This window comes from Rhamphochromis sp. 'chilingali' (genome assembly GCF_963969265.1).
Source record: "Rhamphochromis sp. 'chilingali' genome assembly, chromosome: 2".
In the NCBI taxonomy this organism is placed as follows: Eukaryota; Metazoa; Chordata; class Actinopteri; order Cichliformes; family Cichlidae; genus Rhamphochromis; species Rhamphochromis sp. 'chilingali'.
This window is the reverse complement of record NC_137930.1, coordinates 1,257,464-1,278,979: the sequence shown is the minus strand read 5'-3', so window position 1 is coordinate 1,278,979 and position 21,516 is coordinate 1,257,464. Positions and strand designations below refer to the sequence as shown.

At 48.7% G+C, this 21,516-nt stretch overlaps 1 protein-coding gene across 2 annotated transcripts in view; it reads left to right on the top strand.

Moving 5' to 3' along the window:
- Positions 1-21,301, top strand: part of znf609a (zinc finger protein 609a) — a 31,755-nt gene extending 10,454 nt beyond the window's left edge. Inside the window, exons 2-10 of one of the 2 annotated variants that reach the window (XM_080876533.1) lie at positions 1,520-1,652; positions 4,934-5,764; positions 10,772-11,000; positions 15,529-15,616; positions 16,037-18,194; positions 18,297-18,669; positions 19,746-20,060; positions 20,288-20,357; positions 20,686-21,301. In XM_080876533.1, the coding sequence (XP_080732659.1) occupies positions 5,054-5,764; positions 10,772-11,000; positions 15,529-15,616; positions 16,037-18,194; positions 18,297-18,669; positions 19,746-20,060; positions 20,288-20,357; positions 20,686-20,695 (3,954 nt within the window). In that variant the 5' untranslated portion in view covers positions 1,520-1,652; positions 4,934-5,053 and the 3' untranslated portion in view covers positions 20,696-21,301. Of the gene's footprint in view, positions 1-1,519; positions 1,653-4,933; positions 5,765-10,771; positions 11,001-15,528; positions 15,617-16,036; positions 18,195-18,296; positions 18,670-19,745; positions 20,061-20,287; positions 20,367-20,685 lie in introns of both variants that reach the window. The other variant, XM_080876534.1, reaches the window with a different exon arrangement.
- Positions 21,302-21,516: the final 215 nt, after the last annotated feature.

Below are 21,516 nucleotides of genomic sequence, written 5' to 3'. Positions count from 1 at the left end.
AATCGGTTAGTTTCAATTTTTGAGAAAATTAGAGGATTTTAAGCCTTATAGTGTGGAAAATACGTTATACAGAAGAAAAGAATATATCGTGATATATATCGTTACCACTTATGCTTCAAATTATATCACGATATGGATTTTAGGCCATATCGCCCAGCCCTAGTTTTACCTTTAAATCACAGATAGATGCAAAGTATGCCGGCTGATGTGGGGGCAACGCTAGCTTTCCCAGCCTCGTCTTCCTCCTCCCGCAGTGCTTCACAGAGGATGCCCGGCAGCCTGTTAATCACCGCGGCGTGGATTCAGCCTGTGTGGGACGTGTAGCGTAGAGAGCGACGCCCGGGCCAAGTTTCCGTCAGAACGGCGGGTTTGATTCTGTCCTGCTGCTGGGGAAAAGCCCGGCTGGCGGAGCTCTGTGCCGGAGCCAGAGCTTCTCAGGGTGGATTTTCACAGAAACAGGCTCCTCTTTCTCTCCAGCTGCTGGAGGTCTCGCCACCTGGCCGCCTTTAATTAAGTGTGGCATTGGAGGCAGTTGAGCAGAAAGTCTGATCTGAGAGGAGCCCCGCGGTATGAATGCCAGCAGCTAATCCACTCAGTCATTTTTGCACAGGCAGATTAGGAGTCTGTGCGAAAAATGGTGTTTGCTGCCTTTGGAGGTGCAGCGTGGGTAACGTCACAGCTTTTTAATGTGTAGTTTGATTGTTTTTACTGATGAAAACAAAAAAAACTATCAGCCGTAGCAGGAGAACAGATGGTTTAGCCTTTTCAGGGTCTCTGTAGATCTGACAGGAACCTTTCTGTCTCCAGAAACGTCTTTCAGTTACTCCTGGGTGATTCCTCGCCATTCCCAGGCCTCCAGAGAGCCCCACGCCCAGCCAGGACCCCCGATAGGCCTCCAAAGCAGGGCTTTCCTAGCTTTATTAATCAGTTTTACACTCAAACAAACGAGAGAACACGTCAGAAATGAGAGGGTAGTTAAGTAACAATGAGCTGAGAATGACAGCCCAGTGAGCATCAAGGACAAACCCCAGAGGTCAGATATTTATTTATCCACAGGTCATCACGTGTAAAATATATTTCATTATATTCTGCTTTTGAGCCATGCTTCTGTTTGCTGCAGTGTGTTTTCATTTGCTCTCCTTACACAAACTCGCTGAACCACTTGTCGAGGTGGGAGTCATCCCACATCCCCACGATGTTATCGCAGTACTTCAGTCACGATGTGACATTGTTAACATAATGTAAAATGTTAGAATGGTGAATGTTGCATTAACATATGTTGAGATTTATCACTTTTTTCCAACATCAAGTTACGTCCTCAAAGCTAAACATGGTTAGCATCTGTTTTATTCCATGACAGAAGTTTATCTCGGTGGTTTTGGTTTTTTGTCGTCAGTCAGCGATTGGAAGAGGCCACGTTTGTGATACTACAGCAGTTAACTGCTGAATCAGTGAACATCACATGTCTCTTGTTGTCTACATGCACAGGAAGTCACATTTAACTCTTCCTGTTCTCCAGGAATACAACCGGGATACAACCAGCTGCCGAGCCGAGTCGCCTTGAGTTGTGCTCGGTGACAGAGCCTCGTGTCCGCACGCTGACCGTCTGTCTGCAGATGGTTCCCGTCTATCAGGCGACCTGTGCAATCCAAGTGAGTGTGATTCATCAACGATTCATCGAGTAATTCCAATTATTTGATTATAAAAAATTCTCTTTGCGTTTAAGCCGTTTTATTAAAACGAGCGTTTCTCCCACATCTGCTAAAAGCAGACCTGCAGTAGAAACGTTTTTATGAAACACTGAGAACACAACAGCAGCAGGGACGATGGCGCTGGCACAGTTTAACGTGGGGGCGGAGACTGTTTACACACCACGTACTGTCACGCTGCGTTGAGGCTGAGTGAAAGAAAACAGCAGCGCGGTGGCTGTGATCACCATTAAAACCTTTACTGTGGAAACGTGAAAGCTTGTAAGTTTAAGCTTGATGAAGGCTGACGGCAGGCTGCTATTTTACAGAGAGGCAAACAGGGGTGAGTCTAAAGGGGGGCGTGGGGTGCCCGGCTGCTGTAACAGCAGCATGAAAACTTCGCTAACGTCAGAAAGCCTGCCAAGAAGACGGTACAGGTCCGTTTTTATGCCGTAGTTTTGACTGCATATTTGTTTTATTTTATTTGACCTTTGACTCTACTTGACATTATTTATATATTTTTGCATTTAAGAAAATGTTTTTAATATGGTGCATAAATACATCCAAAGGTTTATTAGTTGTTCTGACAGATAAAACGTGGTTTTGGGTGTTTATTATTGTTTATTAATAAGACAAAAGCATTTCTCTTCCAGTTAAGTGACGGGGTAATCGATGGCTGAATGTTTGTCCAACTGACACTCTGTTTCTGTTTTATAGTAATATGTGACATTTGCAAAATAATCACTTGGTAAAGGTTTGAACTGAGTCATGGATGGAGGAGCGTCTGATGGCTCAGCTTTTGGAGTTTGGCACCGGCCTCAGTCATGGTGTGTTCGGCTCGGTGTTGCTGGTGTGTTTTCTCAGAGCAGTTGAATCATTAGCAGCAGGATTATGTCTACAGCTCCTGTCTGTCCATCTGCCTCCTCGTCTCCTCGGTTAGTGTGCTTCGTAGCACTGCTGCCAGACGGGTTAAAGGTTAACCAGTGTGTACAGTAGAGTCACAGAAGTATGAATCCCAGGAGTTTCTCTAAATGCTGCGGTTAGATTTTGAACTAAACGTGAGCTCCGTTCTGTACGGCCGTCCACAAAAACCTCAGACACATCCATCACTCTGGTTTTTGTTGGGTTCTTATCCTCGTGGATGAGTTTTGAATCAGATCTTTGTGAACTTGTGGAAATCCCAGTCAGGCCTTAATCTGGATGAATTTCACAACGACGTGTTTGTTTTGGTGTTTGGTGGGTGGAAACACTGCTTTGAAGGGTGGATGTTTCTCTGTTGTGCTCTTGCAGGTGGGGGCAGGTGTGGCGATAATAAGACGAGATTTCCTGAATGCAGGTAGCAGTCACTGTGCCTGCAAAAGGAAGGTTTTATCACAGTGTTTATCAGGAGATACTGTGATGTTCATAGTATGTGGTGGTGGTATTATTATTATTATTATTATTATTAGAATAAATAACATTTTAATGCCTTCATGGAAAATCTACTGTTGGGCCTTTTTACAAATAATTATTAAGAATAATGAAACACGCGTCACAGAGTCAGGACTGAATCTCATGCGGCTCTGAAACGAACTGCATTTGGACAATTTAGTGTGCAGGTAAAAACACCTGTGAGCAACAGGTGAGACATGCAGTTAAACTCAGAGCATCCTCAGGTGAAGCTCACCTGAGAGAAGCAAGGTGGAGCTCGTCTCGTTCCTCTTCATGATGCTGCACGATTTAAGCAGAAGCTGCTTAAACACTCTGGAGTTCACCTCTTTGCGTCTGTGTGGAGGCTGGTGGTGAGGAGGGGCTTTAATAATTGGACGCTTCATCTCAAGAATCATCTGCACGTTTTGAATGTTCAAATGTGGTTTTCTTTAAATTATTAATTTAAATGATCTGTAAGTTTGGAACACACTGATTTAAAAACAGAAGAGTTCCCATTAACAGTTTTTTGCCTGCAGCTGTTAATTTTTCCTCAATAACTGTATAATAAGATTAACCTTTGTAAAGACTGCTCGCCCTGCAGCATCCTGTAGGATCACTGCAGAAGCTGTTTAACGATCTTTAACCTTTAGAGGCTGCACGCAGGGCGACGGTGCGCAGGCTGCGGTGCAAAAACAAGGCGGAGCAGACCCACAGCTGTGAAGCTGTTTGTACAGTTTGTTTCTTGAACAATGGTGTAATTGGACAGGATGAGTATTAATCAACAGGCTTCAGGAGTACCAGGGAAACAGTCCGCTCTGCTGGACTTATTTTCCTGGGTCGTCTGCAGTGTGCCGCCCTCCTTCCTCCTGCGGGAACGACTTCCTGTTTTCGTAAACGGCGCTGGGACTTGAATAAATCAGCTGCGGCAGCGGTACGGTATCGTGGGCGTTCACGTCACAGACATTTCAGTGAGCGCTTCAGCCCGCCTCCTCTCCACATATGGACTGATCAGACATACGCCTTAATTAGCCTCAGGGTGGAGTTGGTGGGGCTTTAGGATGTTAACATTGCACCGCCTCCTCCCCACATCTGCTCCTGCTGCTTTGCATTGTCAGAAGGTCAGGGGTCAACGAGCTCCTGTCCTGTGATCAGTGGCCTGAAGGAGGCTTTAGAGCAGGAGGTGTGCATGTTCTCCCTCAGCGCACCGTTATCCTGACGAGTAGTCGTCTTTGTGAAGTAACAGAACTGACAGCAAGCAGGAAGTCGCAGCCTGCAGTGGTGCTGAGATGCTCTGTGGACCAAAGATGAACCTGAGACTCCGATCCTGAATAAAACATTTCGTTTTAGTTCATGTTTTCAGCTACATCTCTTCCATGGATATTCTGAAAGTGATCAAACCATTAAGCTTAATTCTTGCACCTTTTTTCCCTCGTTGTGAATCGGGTGCACCTCCTTATTGTGTGATCTTGCTAAGCCGGGGCGTTGTCCTCGCTGTCACTCAGGGCCTTTGTTTCACAACCTCGTGATTCCCACCAACCAGCGAGCGTGCAGACGGGTTCAGGCTTTTTGTGCTGGTGTAAATCGCTGTGAAACCGCAGACAGACTTGACATCTGACGGTTTGGTTTACGACTGAATTTCTTCCTAACATGTGCCTTTGTTCCCCCGCGTGAACAGTAAAACTGGGATGAGCAACTCAAAATGTAAAGTTGTTCTCTTCCTGGCCTTCGATCATAGTCATCAAGTTAAAAATAACTTCTGAACTCTGTCTCAGGAGGCGGGGCTAAGCTAATCTAACCTGCTCTTTTCTGGTTTGTCTCACCTGTCCTTCCTGCAGGAGGCGATGCGGGGAGCCGGGTGGAGGCGTGGGGTCCGGCCCTGAGGAGGCGTCCTGCGGCTGGGAGGAGCGTGGCCCTCCTGCAGCCCTCCTGTGGCGCTCCGGGACGCTCCTACTAAGATGTCCCTCAGCAGCGGCCCTGCAGGCGGGAAAGGTGTGGACTCCAACGCGGTGGACACGTACGACAGCGGTGATGAGTGGGATATCGGTGTTGGCAATCTGATCATTGACCTGGACGCCGACTTAGAGAAGGACAAGCTAGAGATGTCGAGCAGCAAGGAGGGAGGGGGCATGGCGGCCCCTCCCAGCGCCGTGGCAGCTTTACCTGACAATATAAAGTTTGTTAGCCCTGCGTCCGCCACGGCGGGCAAAGAGAGCAAATCCAAATCCAAGCGCAGTAAAAACTCTAAGGAGAGCGTGAAGACGCCGCACTCAGACGGAGCTAAAAAAGAGGTTCAGGGCCGGGTCCCCGGGGACCTGCCGCCCCAGAACGCCAACTCTGCCCCGAGCAAGGGGACGGACAAGTCGAGTAAGCCCTCCCGCATCCTCCCTGTGGTGAAAAAGGACAAGGACGGGGTGTCTGGGAAAAGCAAGAAGGAGAAAATGGAGGCGGGAGCGGCGAACGCTGAGAAAGAGTCCTCGGTGCTGCCGTTAGGAGCACCCCGAGGCGGACCCTTTGAGGGCCAACAGGCCCCCGAGCTCGCTACGGCCGAGCAGCTCGGGAACACGCCGCTGGACTCAGCCAGGATAGGCCAGGTCGTGACGACGGAGCAGGAAGAGGTGGATGGGGGCGACTGCCGAAATCTGAAGAAAGCGATGGGTGGGGAAAAGGTAAGAGGAATAAAGCTGATGCCTGAACAAATGAAAATAATGGTGTCTCCTTGTTGTTGATGGAGCCCGCATGCTGCACACTGAACATGATGTATGTGAGCGTCGTTTTCGGCGTGCTCCTCGTGGTCAAAGGATCTAAATGTGCTCGCTTTTAGCTCTGAACAAAGAACCAAAGCAAACCAAGCGCTCGTCACTGCCGACCCGGTCGGCCGTGGACAAGCTAAAAGTGGCTCCGTGTGAACCTGAGCTAAGTTAAACTTGGTCTAATCTAACCCAGTTTCTGTGTTTAGATAATCCCACTGTTAAAGCTTCTGCACTAAGACCCGTGTCATCATTAACAAAGGAGTCTTTGGACCTCTGTTCTACCGCTGATCATTTCACTGCACTGGCAGGTGTGTTTTTCAGGGCTGATTTCAGGTAAACACACTTCTCCTTCACAGCTAGCTGGACTGTTCGTCAGAGGTTAAACCGACTCTTTTAAGAATAACTTCAGAAAGCTTCAGCTTTGGGGTTTGTGTGGTTCCTTAAAAAGCCTTAAATTCATCCATTTATTGGAGTTAGTGTGGGGAGTAAACTGAGCCTGCTAATTCAAGATTAAACTGCGATTAAAGGTTAAAGTTGCAGTGGATTGAAGTCCTGAGTGAGCTGTTAATTCAAGATTAGATTGTTTAAGTTTCAAAATAGAACAAACGAAACAGACTAAATTGTCAATTCCACTTAGAAACAAAATATTAATTCTAAAAATAAATCTTAGTTTGTTTTACAGAAGAACAGACAAAACTGACTAACTTTTGTCAATATCAAATAAACTGAGAACTAAAAGGAAATTCTCAATCTCTCCTTGTTGTATAGCTGAGCTTTTCAAACAGTTTTAACAGTTACTTTAGTCTGACAAAAGCCGAATGACGAATTAGCGCTTCCAGTCAGAGACTGAGGCTACGTCCACACGTACACGGGTATTTTTGAAAACGGAGATTTTCCGTTTTCGTTTTAAAAAATAATCCCGTCCACACATAAAGGCAGAAATGAAGGAAAACGCTGCTATGAACATGCCAAAGCAGCAGGTGGCGCTAGATTCCTAACCGTGCAGAAATGTTGGCCAATCAGAAGTCTAGAAGCCTCGGTGGGAAAAAGTAAACAAAGCTGGGGCATAGAAGCAGAACCGAGTCGTATGTGTGGAGGGACAGTAACTGTGTGTATATGTAAGCATTTAAACACTGCAGAGAGTAGAATTAACAGTATTGTAGAAATTCATTTCACCGAAACAATAACGTGGCGCACAGTGTGACGCATGCACCAGTTTATTGTATTTCCAGACTTGCTTTCGGCACAATTTACAGTGCACGCTACTCTGTTTTTGTCAGACTTGAAATAGCCGAAATACCTTCACACTACGGAACTTCTATGGCTCTTCCGTTCGACAATCTCTCCGGCGTTGGAACCATCATCTGTTTTCTCTTCGGTCACGCTCGGTTGATTTTTCTAGTCGGCACACTCATTTCCTCCATTACGCGCTGGCTGTTTCCCAAACAAACACACGTGCAGCTTGGCACTTGTGCTGCACGTAACAAGTCACGCGACGTGACGCTGCGGCTGTGATTGGTTCGGCTCTGCGCTACTTAATTTGGATTGGCTGACCTTTTTTTTTTTTTTTTTTTTTTTTTTTTGAGGACAAGAGCGGCGAGGTTTATCGCGATAGCTTAATTTCTCTATCGAGTAAAAGTTATATCGCGATACATATCGTTATCGTTCTATCGCCCAGCTCTACCATATACATTTGAAAATTTGTGATAACGATATAACTGACGATATAATTGACACAAGACAAAATACTTTACAACTCCACAACTTTATTAGTGCAAAAAAACACAAACATTCATCCATCTTCTTCCACTTTATCCGGGCCGGGTCGCGGGGGCAGCAGCCTAAGCAGAGAAGCCCACACCTCCCTCTCCCCAGCCACCTCCTCCAGCTTATCCGCAGGAACACCAAGGCGAGATATACAGGGAGTGCAGAATTATTAGGCAAGTTGTATTTTTGAGGAATAATGTTATTATTGAACAACAACCATGTTCTCAATGAACCCAAAAAACTCATTAATATCAAAGCTGAATGTTTTTGGAAGTAGTTTTTAGTTTGTTTTTAGTTTTAGCTATTTTAGGGGGATATCTGTGTGTGCAGGTGACTATTACTGTGCATAATTATTAGGCAACTTATCAAAAACAAATATATACCCATTTCAATTATTTATTTTTACCAGTGACACCAATATAACATCTCCACATTCACAAATATACATTTCTGACATTCAAAAACAAAACAAAAACAAATCAGCGACCAATATAGCCACCTTTCTTTGCAAGGACACTCAAAAGCCTGCCATCCATGGATTCTGTCAGTGTTTTGATCTGTTCACCATCAACATTGCGTGCAGCAGCAACCACAGCCTCCCAGACACTGTTCAGAGAGGTGTACTGTTTTCCCTCCTTGTAAATCTCACATTTGATGATGGACCACAGGTTCTCAATGGGGTTCAGATCAGGTGAACAAGGAGGCCATGTCATTAGTTTGTCTTCTTTTATACCCTTTCTTGCAGCCACGCTGTGGAGTACTTGGACGCGTGTGATGGAGCATTGTCCTGCATGAAAATCATGTTTTTCTTGAAGGATGCAGACTTCTTCCTGTACCACTGCTTGAAGAAGGTGTCTTCCAGAAACTGGCAGTAGGACTGGGAGTTGAGCTTGACTCCATCCTCAACCCGAAAAGGCCCCACAAGCTCATCTTTGATGATACCAGCCCAAACCAGTACTCCACCTCCACCTTGCTGGCGTCTGAGTGGGACTGGAGCTCTCTGCCCTTTACCAATCCAGCCACGGGCCCATCCATCTGGCCCATCAAGACTCACTCTCATTTCATCAGTCCATAAAACCTTAGAAAAACCAGTCTTGAGATATTTCTTGGCCCAGTCTTGACGTTTCAGCTTGTGTGTCTTGTTCAGTGGTGGTCGTCTTTCAGCCTTTCTTACCTTGGCCATGTCTCTGAGTATTGCACACCTTGTGCTTTTGGGCACTCCAGTGATGTTGCAGCTCTGAAATATGGCCAAACTGGTGGCAAGTGGCATCTTGGCAGCTGCACGCTTGACTTTTCTCAGTTCATGGGCAGTTATTTTGCGCCTTGGTTTTTCCACACGCTTCTTGCGACCCTGTTGACTATTTTGAATGAAACGCTTGATTGTTCGATGATCACGCTTCAGAAGCTTTGCAATTTTGAGACTGCTGCATCCCTCTGCAAGATATCTCACTATTTTTGACTTTTCTGAGCCTGTCAAGTCCTTCTTTTGACCCATTTTGCCAAAGGAAAGGACGTTGCCTAATAATTATGCACTCCCTGTAATCTCTCCAGCTTTCGGTCACTACCCACAGCTCGTGGCCATAGGTGAGGGTAGGGACGTAGATCGACCGATAAACTGAGAGCTTCGCTTTTACACTCAGCTCCCTCTTCACCACGACGGACCGGTGCAGCGTCCGCATCACTGCAGCCGCTGCACCAATCCGTCTGTCAACCTTCAGCTCCCTTCTCCCAAAAAAAACTCCATCAGTGTATTTTCACTTAAACAAGCAGCTGTTTTTTATGTGCATTAAAATTATATAAACATGTAACAGTGCAAATGCAATTCCTTGCTGGCAGTTTAACCAAAAGGCATTTCCAGTGGAAACTGGCCGACATCCTCAGCACAACCATGTAGAATGAATAACGACGGCCCGCTAGCATGCGCTACCAAAAATAGTGCTTTGTTGTGTATCTGACGGACGAAAGCTGAACCAGTTCCAGTGAAGCTGCAGCATTTTTACAAACCAGTTCTGGTTCATCTGTTTCACTCAACGATCCGCTTTCACTCTTCTCGTTCTGCGTCGCCGCCGTGCTTTTTCCGCCATGTGCGTATGAAAACAAAAGCACTGCACATGCGCGTTTTTACCCATATTCTATCGCCATGTTTCATTTTCTTATCGTTGCCCAACGTTACACCGGTGTTACCGTGAGCGGTATGATATGGCGCAGCACTAGTCCAGACCCTAAAGCCTGATTCCTGTTAAACTCAGTTTTATTTGTATGGCTCCAGATCACAACAGCAGACGTCTCAAGGCGGTTTATGCTGTCAGGTGACAATAAAACAGAGAAACCTTTGAGCAAACGCTCCTCGTCTTCACTCCTCAGGCTAGCGCTTTGTCAACCCACCGGCCAGCGGAGTGGCCCGAGGTTCTGTCGGGTCCCTCGTCAGCCCTCTGCCTCCGTCTGAGATCCAGAGAGAGGCTGATCTGCCTGTGGCCTTGAAAGGAATGTGGCTTGTAATAAATACTGCTCCGGCTGAATGAGGAGGAGCAAGGATGGTCTGTGGCCAATAGTGGAGGTGTAACCCCGCCCCCTGTCATTCTGTCTTTGAGAGCTAGTCTGAGGTTTTCCTGCTCCTCAGCGGTTTTCCCTGCATCCAGGCAGCAGCTCTCATTCTTAAAGAAGAGGACGGTGTGGACCGCCCTCATCGTCGGCTCTCAGCACTGTCAAATTTACCTGAAAACCAACGTGTATGTTCCAGGTGGGTCAAGGTGGGACTTTAAAACCATAATTAAAAACTGCTTCCTCTCAGATGGGGATGGCTCTGTGTTTTGGCAGAGAGACGAAGTAAGGCGTGAAGTTTAAATAGACATTTAACCTGCTGTCAGACAGGAAGTGGAGATGTTCTGCACCAGACTTCATTCACAGAAGCTGCAGTTTTACCTCAGAGAGAGACGGTAGATGTTTGAGTGCCGCCTTGATGGGCAGCCAAGGATTGAAGAAGGTCAAAGGTGCTGTTCCCGTCACGGGGAATAAATGATCTTTATTTCTTTAACGTGATAAGTGGTTCTCTTTGTTTTGGCACCAACTAAACATTAGGTTGGATTTCCTTCCAGCTCTCCTGTGGTTGCACTCACGTGTTTGATTTCTCTCTCGTCTTCTCTGTCCTCCGTCCAGATGGAGTCTCCAGTCTCCACCCCAGCTCCTCCCCCTCTCCACCTCCTCGGCTCCGTCCCCAGCAGCGGCGACATCTCGTCTCCCTGCGAGCAGATCATGGTCCGCACACGCTCGATCGCCGTGAACACCGTTGACGCGGCGCTGGCGACCGAGCCGGAGTGCCTGGGACCCTGTGAGCCGGGAACCAGCGTGAACCTGGAGGGCATCGTGTGGCAGGAGACGGAGGACGGTGAGAAAAGCGTTATCGCAGTAGATGGCTGCGTAGTTTTATTTTACGTGTGTTTATTTGAAGAACAAAATGAGCGCTCATCAGAGGCACTCGCACTACCCCGGCCTGAACATCGTTTCCCATTCTGCTGAAGAAGAGCCGTGCACACGAACAACGAACCAAACAAGAAGCGAGAGACTCTCTGTTTCTGCAGCAAACCTTTACGAGCTGCGACGGCGAGCGGACACCGCGCTGTCTTCCTGTCAATCCAAATTATTCCAAAAAGAAAGCTTTTCTGCACCTTCACTCCACAAAACTCCCGTTAGATTAGAGAAAAGGTGCTTCATTAATGCTCTGATGTTTCACTGACCTCTCACTGCTGCTGAGCCTCATGCAGCTGCAGTGGTACCAATAACTCAGCCACAAAAATGAAATGATTGGTCCGTCAGTACTTTTTCTTTGCCTTTGGCTGTTGCAGAGAAAAAAACCACCTTCTGATATACTGTAACAAACACATGCATCAGTTTTATCAGCTTGGGTTGAACGTTCATGACTCCACCCCTCTGAGCAGGTGTGATGTGCGTGCAGAGCTGCTGATGCTGAGCCAGTGTGGAGCTCTGTGAAAAGATCAGGTCCAGTTTATTGTCTGGATTACGGCCCTGCTGAACAGTCGTGCATCTCAGTTTTTATTCAGTGACGTCCTGTGAGCGTGTCTGCACGTCCTGTGGACGCCGAATGCAGAGTGGCATGTAGCTGGAGGAAAACCTGTGTGGAGGTGATAGGCTCGGGCAGGAAGCTGTTCATTAGAAGTGCTCCTGTTAGTGGAAAGCTCTGCTGAAGTACTCGATCTCACTCTTTAATTAGCTCCACTGTCAGCCAATCACTGATGCGGTTCGACCTCAGAAACCCGCCGAGCGTGACGCTGGTATGAAAGCGTTCGATATCTGCGTCCCAGCCGGGGAGGAAAGTCGCATCTAGACGTCTGCTTCCTGCTGCACTCGCAGCTTCCGTGCTTTGATATAGTCACGTCAGCACATCGAAGAAAGGAGCTGTAAGTGTGGGGAGTTACTCTGAGGACTCATTTGTTAAAGTGGAGACCCCAGAGGGGAGGAGCTTAACTCCTATCCCTTCATCCTAATTGTGGGGTCAGAAAACTTTTGGCTTTTTCAAACCAACAAAAAATGATGTTTGTACTTCAATGTGAAGTCTTTTGTTTTGTTTTTTTGTTTGTTTGTTTGTTTTTTTAATAACTGCACTAGAGATGGACCGATCCGATATTACGTATCGGTATCGGCCCGATACTGACGTAAATTACTGGATCGGAGAGAAATAAAAAATGTAATCCGATCCATTAAATATCAAAAAAGCACCTCACAAAACTTGCAACACGCCGTAACTCGGCTCATAACCGTAGCACGTCGCAACAGTGTGGTCACGTGATCGAGAGGCTGTGGCGTGCCCTGTGGTCTGGTTGAGTATTTGTAGCCTCGCTACCAAACCAGCATTTCATCAACCAATATATGGAGCGACTGCCTCTTCTTGCTGCTGCTTCAATCATGAAACTGATCAATGATCAGCTGATCGGCTCTCTTCTTTGTTTTTGGCCCACTTTGCACCAGAAAGAGGAAACCAGCGGCTGAACAGCAGCAGCACGTTTAAGCTTGATCAGCTGTTGTTAGAATGTATTTAATATTACTTTCTACACCAGGATCTTTTTCTACAGCTGACGCTGGTAACTGTGCAGGGGCGGATCTAGCAAAGTTTAGCCAGGGGGGCCGATAGGGCATTAACTGGGAAAAGGGGGCACAAAGACATACTTTTCTTTCTTATTCTCATTTAAAATGTCGAGCTTTTAATAAATAATTATCTGAATCTTACACCTAAAGTTTTAATCTGATGTAAAATGTATAGAAGTCCATCACTGTATATAGTAACTGTTAAGTCTAATATACCCTAGTAAGGTATAGTACTTTTTCCTTTGGGAACCATCTGTGCAGTCTGCAGTTTTGTTGAAGAAAGATGTTGAATCTATTTAATATTTCTTGAAAAATAATTGATTTCTGTGCATTTTTTTCGCACTGCATCAAATTAAGGTTGATTACGTCGATTAAGCATCATGAGGTGGAGCGTGAGGGGTGGTTCCCTATTTTTTTTTTTTTTTTTGCTGGGAGTTTGCAACCTTATTAGTTTGGTTGCCTAATATTTCTGCTAAGTACTCTTTAAAATACCAGAATAGGGAGGATGGAGCAGGTTTAAGTTTACTAGATTGATCAGTTTTGCTGAACTATGAAATATTTTGGGCGCAGTGCATTTTTTACATACAGTATAACAGAATAGCTTTAGTGTTGTTTATTTAAACTTGAGTATGAACTTATACAAAATGCAGCAAGATATATAAAAAAAAAACAGTTTTATTGATTAAAGAAAACTGTATCAGATTCATATCAGTGTCGGCCGATATCCAAATTTATGATATAAATTTATGATAGTGCTAGCTAAAAACGTAATCTGCATCAGCTGACGAGGAACTGGCTCATAAAAGCACCTGAGGGTGTTACACATCACCAGCATTCATCCGCAGAGAGGCCTCCAGAGTAAGTCCGCAGCCCCAGCTTCTAATGAGCCAATCAGCTGCTTGGATGGTAAAACGGAAAGTCCAGAGCAGCCGAGAGAAGACGGCGACAGGCGCCGAGTGAAAAAGTGAAAGCAATGTGCAGGAAATCCCCCTGTAAGTTTGGCTGAAAGCCAAGGTAAATAAATATGTTTTAAGACGTGATTTAAAAACAGATAAGGAAGGTGCCTGTCTAACATGTAAAGGCAACTCATTCCACAGTTTTGGTGCTGCCACAGTGTTGCACAGCAAACGCCCGATCCCCTCTGAGCTCACGATTAGTCCTGGGCTCGCTCAGGAGGAGCTGGTCTGCCCACCTGAGGGGCCGGGAGGGTATGTGTGGATGAAGAGCTCAGAGAGGTACAGAGGGGCAGCATTGGACAGATATTTAAAAACAAATAAAAGCAGCTTAAAATGATCCTAAAATGCACGGGCAGCCAATGAAGTGAATATAAAACTGGGTGATGTGCTCACATCTACGAGTGCCAGTCAAAAGACGTGCAGCAGCATTCTGAGCTAGCTGCAGTCGAAGAACAGAAGATCGACTCACCCCAAAATGAAGAGAATCACAGTAACCCAGCCGAGCGGTTGCAAAGACACGGATTACTGTTTCAAAGTGCCAGCTGCCTCAGATGAAAGAAACTAGACCTTACAACCGACCCGATCTGGCTTTCAAGCTTAAGTTCAGGATTTCGGGGTTTGCAAAGCAACACACGGAACAGCAGCGGAGGAGGTCTGAACACCATTACTTCAGTGTTAGAATCATTAAAACAAAGAAAGTTTAGCGCCAACCACGACTTGACGTCCTCCAGACATGTTCGTAAGCGATTTACAGACGACCCATCTTTCTTTTTAAGAGGAATATGAATCTGGCAGTCATCTGCAGAACAGTGAAACGAGAGTCCGTGTCTCCTAAAAATTGAGCCCAAGGGAGGTAAATAAAGCGAAAGCAGGATAGGGCCCAGAATGGAACCCTGTGGTACTCCATGAGACAGCGGAGCACGGGAGGACTCCGTTTGTTAAGTAAGACCTGAACCATTTCAGAACCTGTTACACCGACACACTGCTCCAAACACGAGATTGAAATTTCATGGTCTACAGTGTCAAATGCAGCAGTTAAATCGAGTAAGATAAGAAGGACACTTTCACCAGAATCGCATGATAAAATATGTCATTAAAATTCTTAAAAGTGCTGATTCAGTGCTATGCATTGCTTTAAAACCAGACTGGAAAATCATCTGAACATTTTGTGCATTCAAAAACGGGATCAATTACATGCTACTTTTTCCAAGCGCAGCTTAGATATTAGATATCAACAGCGTTTGTATCTAGCCCAGGTTTCTTAAGAAGTGGTTGCACAATTGCATCTTTGAAATTCTTTGGAACCACACCTGAAGTAAGGCTGCTTTTTAAAATGGTTAAAATAGTTGAACCTGTGGTAGAAGAAACTTCTTTCAGAAAACGGGGAGGGATGGCATCGTAGGGCGAGCCTACAGGCTTTAGATGATCCACCACCTCCTGTAGCTGAGCAAGAGTAACCGACTCTGTTGAAAGACAGCCGAGCAAACTGGAGGATCAGAGGCGTCAGATGTGGGCAAAGTAATCCGCGCCCTAGCCGAGGCTACCTTCTTTATAAAGAAGTGCAGAAATTTTCACACATTTCATGTGACGGCTCAAAACTGAGATCAGAAAGAGGGCTTAAACAATATATGTGGTTTCTGATAATTCACCATAATAATGTTTGCAAAGTGTTTCCGCTTTGCTTCTTTTAATGTAAGCTGATATAAGGCCCAGCGCTCTCTTTAATTTTGTAAAGCTGTAAGAAATTCAAAACTCAAGTTGAGTTTAACTGAGCCGAAACACAGTGCTGAAAGAACCTCCGTGCCGAGTAGCTAAAAATGTCTCGTGTTCATGGTTTGCCTGTGTGTTTTTCTGCAGGTATGCTGGTTGTGAACGTCACCTGGAGGAACAAGACGTACGTTGGAACTCTGCTGGACTGCACGCGGCACGACTGGGCGCCGCCGAGGTACAGAAACGACTCAGGCTCACGCCGTTCGGCCGAGATCTCGAGTATAAAACAAGCTCGTTCTTGCTACGCTCAGTCACCACCATGTAAACACGTAGACACGTGTCAGGGACAAACATACAGATGAGCCTGTAGTGAGACACGTGGTCGATACCTGCAGACGTAAACACAGGGAAAGGCTGTAGGTTTCATGCAGGTAAACAAAACAACTTATTATTGCTCATTAATAAGACAAACGTAAGTCTCATCCAATTACTCGATGGAGTAATCAATACTCGATTACTGATAATGGACAGCTGCGGCTCTGTGTGCTGTACGATGGTTTGTTTGAGTCGGCTGCGTGACACCTTTGGTTACCTTTGGTACAGGTGAGGTCAGGTGTGTCTTTCGGCTCGCTGATGTCCACCTCTGTGTTTTTAGGTTCTGCGAGTCTCCCACCAGTGACGTGGAAATGCGGAGCGGCCGCGGTCGAGGTAAGAGGATGCGTCCCAGCAGCAACACGCCGTTGAACGACAACAGCAACTCGTCGGACAATAAAGGCAGCGGCAGCAGTAAGACGCGCGGCGCCACGGCCAACAGCAAAGGGCGGCGTGGGAGTCAGACGGCTGGCTGCGGCGAAGACGCCAAAGCCAGCCCGTCCTCCGCTAAGAGGAAGACAAAGCCCGCCTCAGATATGGACCCCACCTCCAGCTCAGAGGACACCAAAGCGTCAAAGCGCATGAGAACGAACTCGACCGGCGCCGGGACGCCTCTGCCTGGAAGCAAAGCCGATTCACTGCCGCCGCCGCCACAGCTGGACCGGACCTGCCCCTCCCCCGTCCTCATCGACTGCCCCCACCCCAACTGCAACAAGAAGTACAAGCATATCAACGGACTGAAGTACCACCAGGCCCGCGCCCACAACGACCAGGACGTCCGACTGGACCAGGACGGTGACAGCGAGTACGGGGACGACCCCGCCCTCCATCCCGAACCCGCCTCCTGCAACGGCGCCGCCATCTCGCCTGCTCGCTCCACTACACCGAAGGGTCGGGGCTTCGATGCCCCCTCGCCCTCACCAGGCAAGCTGACATCAAAGGTTAAAAAGAAGACGAGCGAGGCTGAGCCTGAGGTGACGGACGGTGGCGAGGAGGGGGCGTGTTTGACTGACGAGGCCAGTAATGACGGCATGGACGACAGGAAGGTCAAGAAAATGACGGCCGGGGGGAAAGCTGAGAAACTGGGACAGAAAGGCTTGAAGCTGACTCGCCCCGCCGGCGCGCCCGGAGTTCCCTCGCCATACTCCCTCCAAGCATCCTCCCCCGCTCTGGGCTCAGTGGTACAGTCCGTACCCAAAAGCCCCCAGCTGAAAAACGTCCAGCCTAAACCCGCGCCCCTCACTGACCCCGCCTCCAGCCCCGCCCATTCCAAGGACAAGAAAAAGAAAGACAAAAAGAAGAGGGATGGCGGAAAGGAAGAGGACAGCCCGAAGGCGATGGGTAAGGCGGGGAGGCCAGAGGAGGGCAAGAGCCCCTACTCTGAGGCGTCAGACGCTTTGCTCAACGGCTCCTCGGAAGCTCAGCAGAGCCGGCTCGCCAGCATCAAAGCCGAAGCCGACAAGGTGTACAGTTTCTCCGACAACGCACCCAGCCCGTCCATCGGCGTGGCCAGCAGGATGGAGGCCGGCCTGGCGCCCACGCTTCACATGACCCAGAACGGAGCCGACAACGCATCGGTCAAGACCGGTAGCCCCGCCTACTCTGACATCTCTGATGCTGGGGAGGACGGCGAGGGTAAGGCAGAGGGGGTAAAGGTCAAGCCAGAGCCTGACCAGGGACCTCGTGAGAGCGCCAAGAAGGCGCTGTTTCCCCCTCAGGCGTCCAGTAAAGATTCGCCGTACTACCCCAGCTACGACGCCTACTACTCCCCCACCTATGCCAACCCCAGCCCGGGACCAGCGCCTGCAGCACCACCTCATGGTGAGATAGCACAAGTGAAAGTGAAGAAAGAGGAGGAGCTTGAGGTGGGAGAGGAGGGAAAACTGAAGGAGGAGCCTCAGGAGGAGAGAAAGGTGGAGCCAGGGCCTCCGCAGCCATCAGTCATCCAGCAGCGCTCCAACATGTACGCCCAGCCGCTCTATTACAACCAGTACTACGTCCCTCCCTACTCCTACTCCCACGAGCAGGCCTACCACGCCCACCTCTTGGCCTCCAACCCTGCCTACCGTCAACACTTCGAGGAGCAGCGACAGCGCCACGCTGACAAGAAGGCGGAGAGCAAAGAGCGCGAGGCTTCCGTGAAAGAAGAGTGGAAGCAGAAGGCATCGGTACCGCCCACTCTGTCAAGGGCGCCCAGCCTCACGGATCTGGGCGCCAGGGGAGGCGTGAACCCAGCGAAGCCCAAAGAGCCCGCCACGGCTTCGGAACAGGCCAAGTCGGTCATCATGGCGAAGGGAGAGGACTCCAAGGCGCCCGCCGCCCAGCCCGAGGGTTTGAAGATCAAGCTGAGTGAAGGAGGGCATCACGGGAAAGAAGAGCCAAAGTCAGGGGCAGAGCCGGGCCGAGCAGCGAGCGTCGAAGCTGCCATGTGGTACAGACAGGTACAGGTGTCCTCCCTCTGTCACGGCACGTTCCACCTCGCTTGTGTTTTAAGATTGATTGAGGTTAGTTTGATGCTGATGAAGGTTTCTCCCTCTCTGCAGGAGCCCGACTCACGTCTGTGGTCCTACGTCTACCCCAGCAAATACTCGGAGGCTCCCAAACTTCAGGAGGACGACAGGTGGAAGGAGGAGCGGGACAGGAAGGTGAAGGAAGAGAGGCCGCGGCCCAAGGAGAGCCTCCAGAAAGACGAGGCGGCGAAGGAGGTGGCGGAGGGTAGGACGCAGCTGCCCCCCGAGGAGCTCCGCGGGGGCGGGAAGGAGGCGCGCCCGCCTCACATGCAATTCCCCTCGCCGCTGGCCCAGCATCAGGGCTACGTGCCCTACATGCACGGACCGTACGCCTACAGCCAGGGCTACGAGCCGAGCCACCCCGGGTACAGAGGCATGCCCTCGGTCATGATGCAGAATTACCCAGGTGAGAAACTCAAACACGACATAAAGCAGGCGCAGCACAAAGAGAGCGCGAGGGCGGCGAGGGCTGGAGAGTGAAAACCAGCGAGGAGTTAAATTAAAAGCCACGTTTCTTTGTGGCGTCCGAGGGACGAGCGAGTGCCAGCTGTTGGTTTTGGTTTCTGTTTAGGCTCGCCGGTAAACCTGCCGACTGTTCACGGTGATACGGCTTCAGGAAGCTGAACTTCAACATGCAACTTCCTCTAAAATCCACCAATTTTCACTTTTTTCCACATTTCTGTGTAAACAAATGAGATCAGGCTGTTTTAGACCAGCCGACGCTTCAAATCTACTTCTGCTCATTTTCATTCACGTTATTAATATAAAATTAGACGAATGCGACGCACGGCCCCGGATGATCAGACTTTCACTGGCCCCCGAAAGAAAGCGCTGTAGAGGAGTCGATGCTGAGAGCTCGACCGAACTCTGACAGGTTTAAAGATCTTTAAGCTATCTCGCCACTGCACGTGTAATCCTGGCTACGGTGGCCACTGTGGGACAAACATGCTGGTCAACAAAGACGCATCAAAGTCACTGTTACTGTTGCTTGCCTCACACTGTAAGTGGCCTTGTGGAAACGGTTGTGGCGCTTTAGACTGAGGTGAGAAGGAATAGGATGAGATTTTGTTAAGGTGGCGTTGTCTCGTTCCTTCCTGTCATGTGTTTGGTGAAGGATAAAACACGTGTTTCATATCTGCAGTCTGAAGATGCAGGCATGGATTTAAACGCCTGCGATTTCTCTTCTCCTCTGCCTTTGGCGTCATGCATTTGTGGGCGGTCTCTAGCCACATACATAAAATGTGATGTTTGGATCCATCTCAGCCATTGTGTTCAAAGCTGGTGGGGGTAACACGGCGCTCCAGTATTTTTAGTGGATTCATCCTGAGTTTGTTGGAGAACACAGTTACACACTAATCACCACTGAAAAATGGCGTACTGACCTTTAGAGCTGCTGCCGCCACGTCATCATGCCGAACCTATGTTTGAACCTTTATGTTCAAACATAAACATCATGTTGTTTGTTCATGTTTGTCCTTCCAGGCTCGTACCTGCCAGCCAGTTACTACGCCGCCTCATACGGCGGGAAGGTGGGGGCGGGCGAGGACGGCGAGAAGCCCTCCAGGTCAAGTCCGTCTGTGAAGCCGTCCAGCGAGGCCAAAGCTCTGGACCTGCTGCAGCTGCACGCCAGCCAGTACAAAAGCAAGTCGCCGTCCATCCAGGACAGCAAGACGCCACATGACCGAGAGCGGGAGAGAGAAAGGGAGGGCGACCGGCCACGCTCCTCGCCCTCGCAGCGCATCATGCAGTCCCATCACCACCTGGGATACCCTCTGTACGACCTGTCTTACCCCTCAGGTGAGCCTCGCCTGCTGCCTTTAGATCCTCTTTAGCTCAGGTGTTGGAGGACAACCTGCTCAGTTTAGTGACCAGCCACAGAGCCATGGTGAAGCTGACCTCCCATGATTCATAGCTGGAAAAGGATCCTCTGAGCCCGCCCACCTCACCCCTCTGAGCCTGCAGCTGCTTTTAATGAGAGGCGTGTGCGAGTCTGTTTCAGTTCTGACATCCTGTCTTTGTTTCAGGCCTCTCGTCCTCCGCCATCGTCGCCAGTCAGCAAGCGTCCGCCCAGTCCATGTACCCGCCCGCACGGAGGTGAGAACGGTAAGAAACACACACACAGACACACACACACACACACACACACACACAGCAGTTATGTGTGAGTGCTGCGCAGGTGCTCATCACATCCATGAACATGCTGGGACTTCTGTGCCGCTCCTCTCCACCTGTACCTGCCCTGCTTCAGGCGTCTCGGTGCAGCAGCTCCACCTACTGGTCAGATCAGTGAATCTCAGTGTAAAAAAACAGTTACTGAACAGGACATCAGCCTCCTCATCATCATCACCTTCTTCTTCGTTTTAATTTCAAACCATTCCCTGGTAAAATCTTCTGACCCGTGATCTCCTCTCACTTTCTACAGGCACACCTGATTGGCCAGCCTCTACGCCTCTCCGAGTCATGTGACTGGATCACGTGAAGAAGTGTTTCTGTTTCCGTGACATCAGTTCAGTGGTGTTCTGTGTGTGTTTGATATCTCTGCCTGGACGTCCAGCCAACTGCTCCGACCCTCGCCGGACCGGATCCTGGTCCCGTTGGGTTCTGCTGGTTCTGGGCGGTCCCGTTGGCCAGCAGGTGCTGCTGGGATGCAGAGCTCACAGTGACGTACCTGCAGGGACGACTGGGTGACCTCTGACCTCTTTCAGAAGGACGGGCTCAGCTCCGGGTGACATCACACCGTTACCTGGATGCGTCTCAGCTTCACGTGAAATAAAGAGAACACTGGATGAAGGAGGGCCGGCCAATCAGAGGGCAGTATTCAGACTGCTTCCTTGTACTGACTGAGTGACAGGCTCCTCCTCCTCAGTGTGTAGCTGTAAACATGCTCTGTGTGTGTGTGTGTGTGTGTAAATACTGTACAGAGGAATTATTTTAAAGAGCTGTTGGATGATGTTGGATTTCCTACTCTTCTTTTTGTCTGGTAGTCTCTGCCTCTGTTTTTCTACTGTTGTTGATCTGATATTAAACCTGTAGCTGGTGGAGCAGCGCTCGAGCTCAGTGTCCTCATTTATTCCCTGAAAACACCACAGAGAAGCTGATGTTGTGAAACGTCTTCGGGTCCTGGGATGATGGGAGGCAGGAGGGATCCGCTCAGATCAAAGGGTTCTTCTTCTTTCAAAACAAAAAGCTTGCAGACTCTGGTTTCATTGTGTAGAATAAAATATTTCCTGGTTTAAAAACGTAAAACAAATGG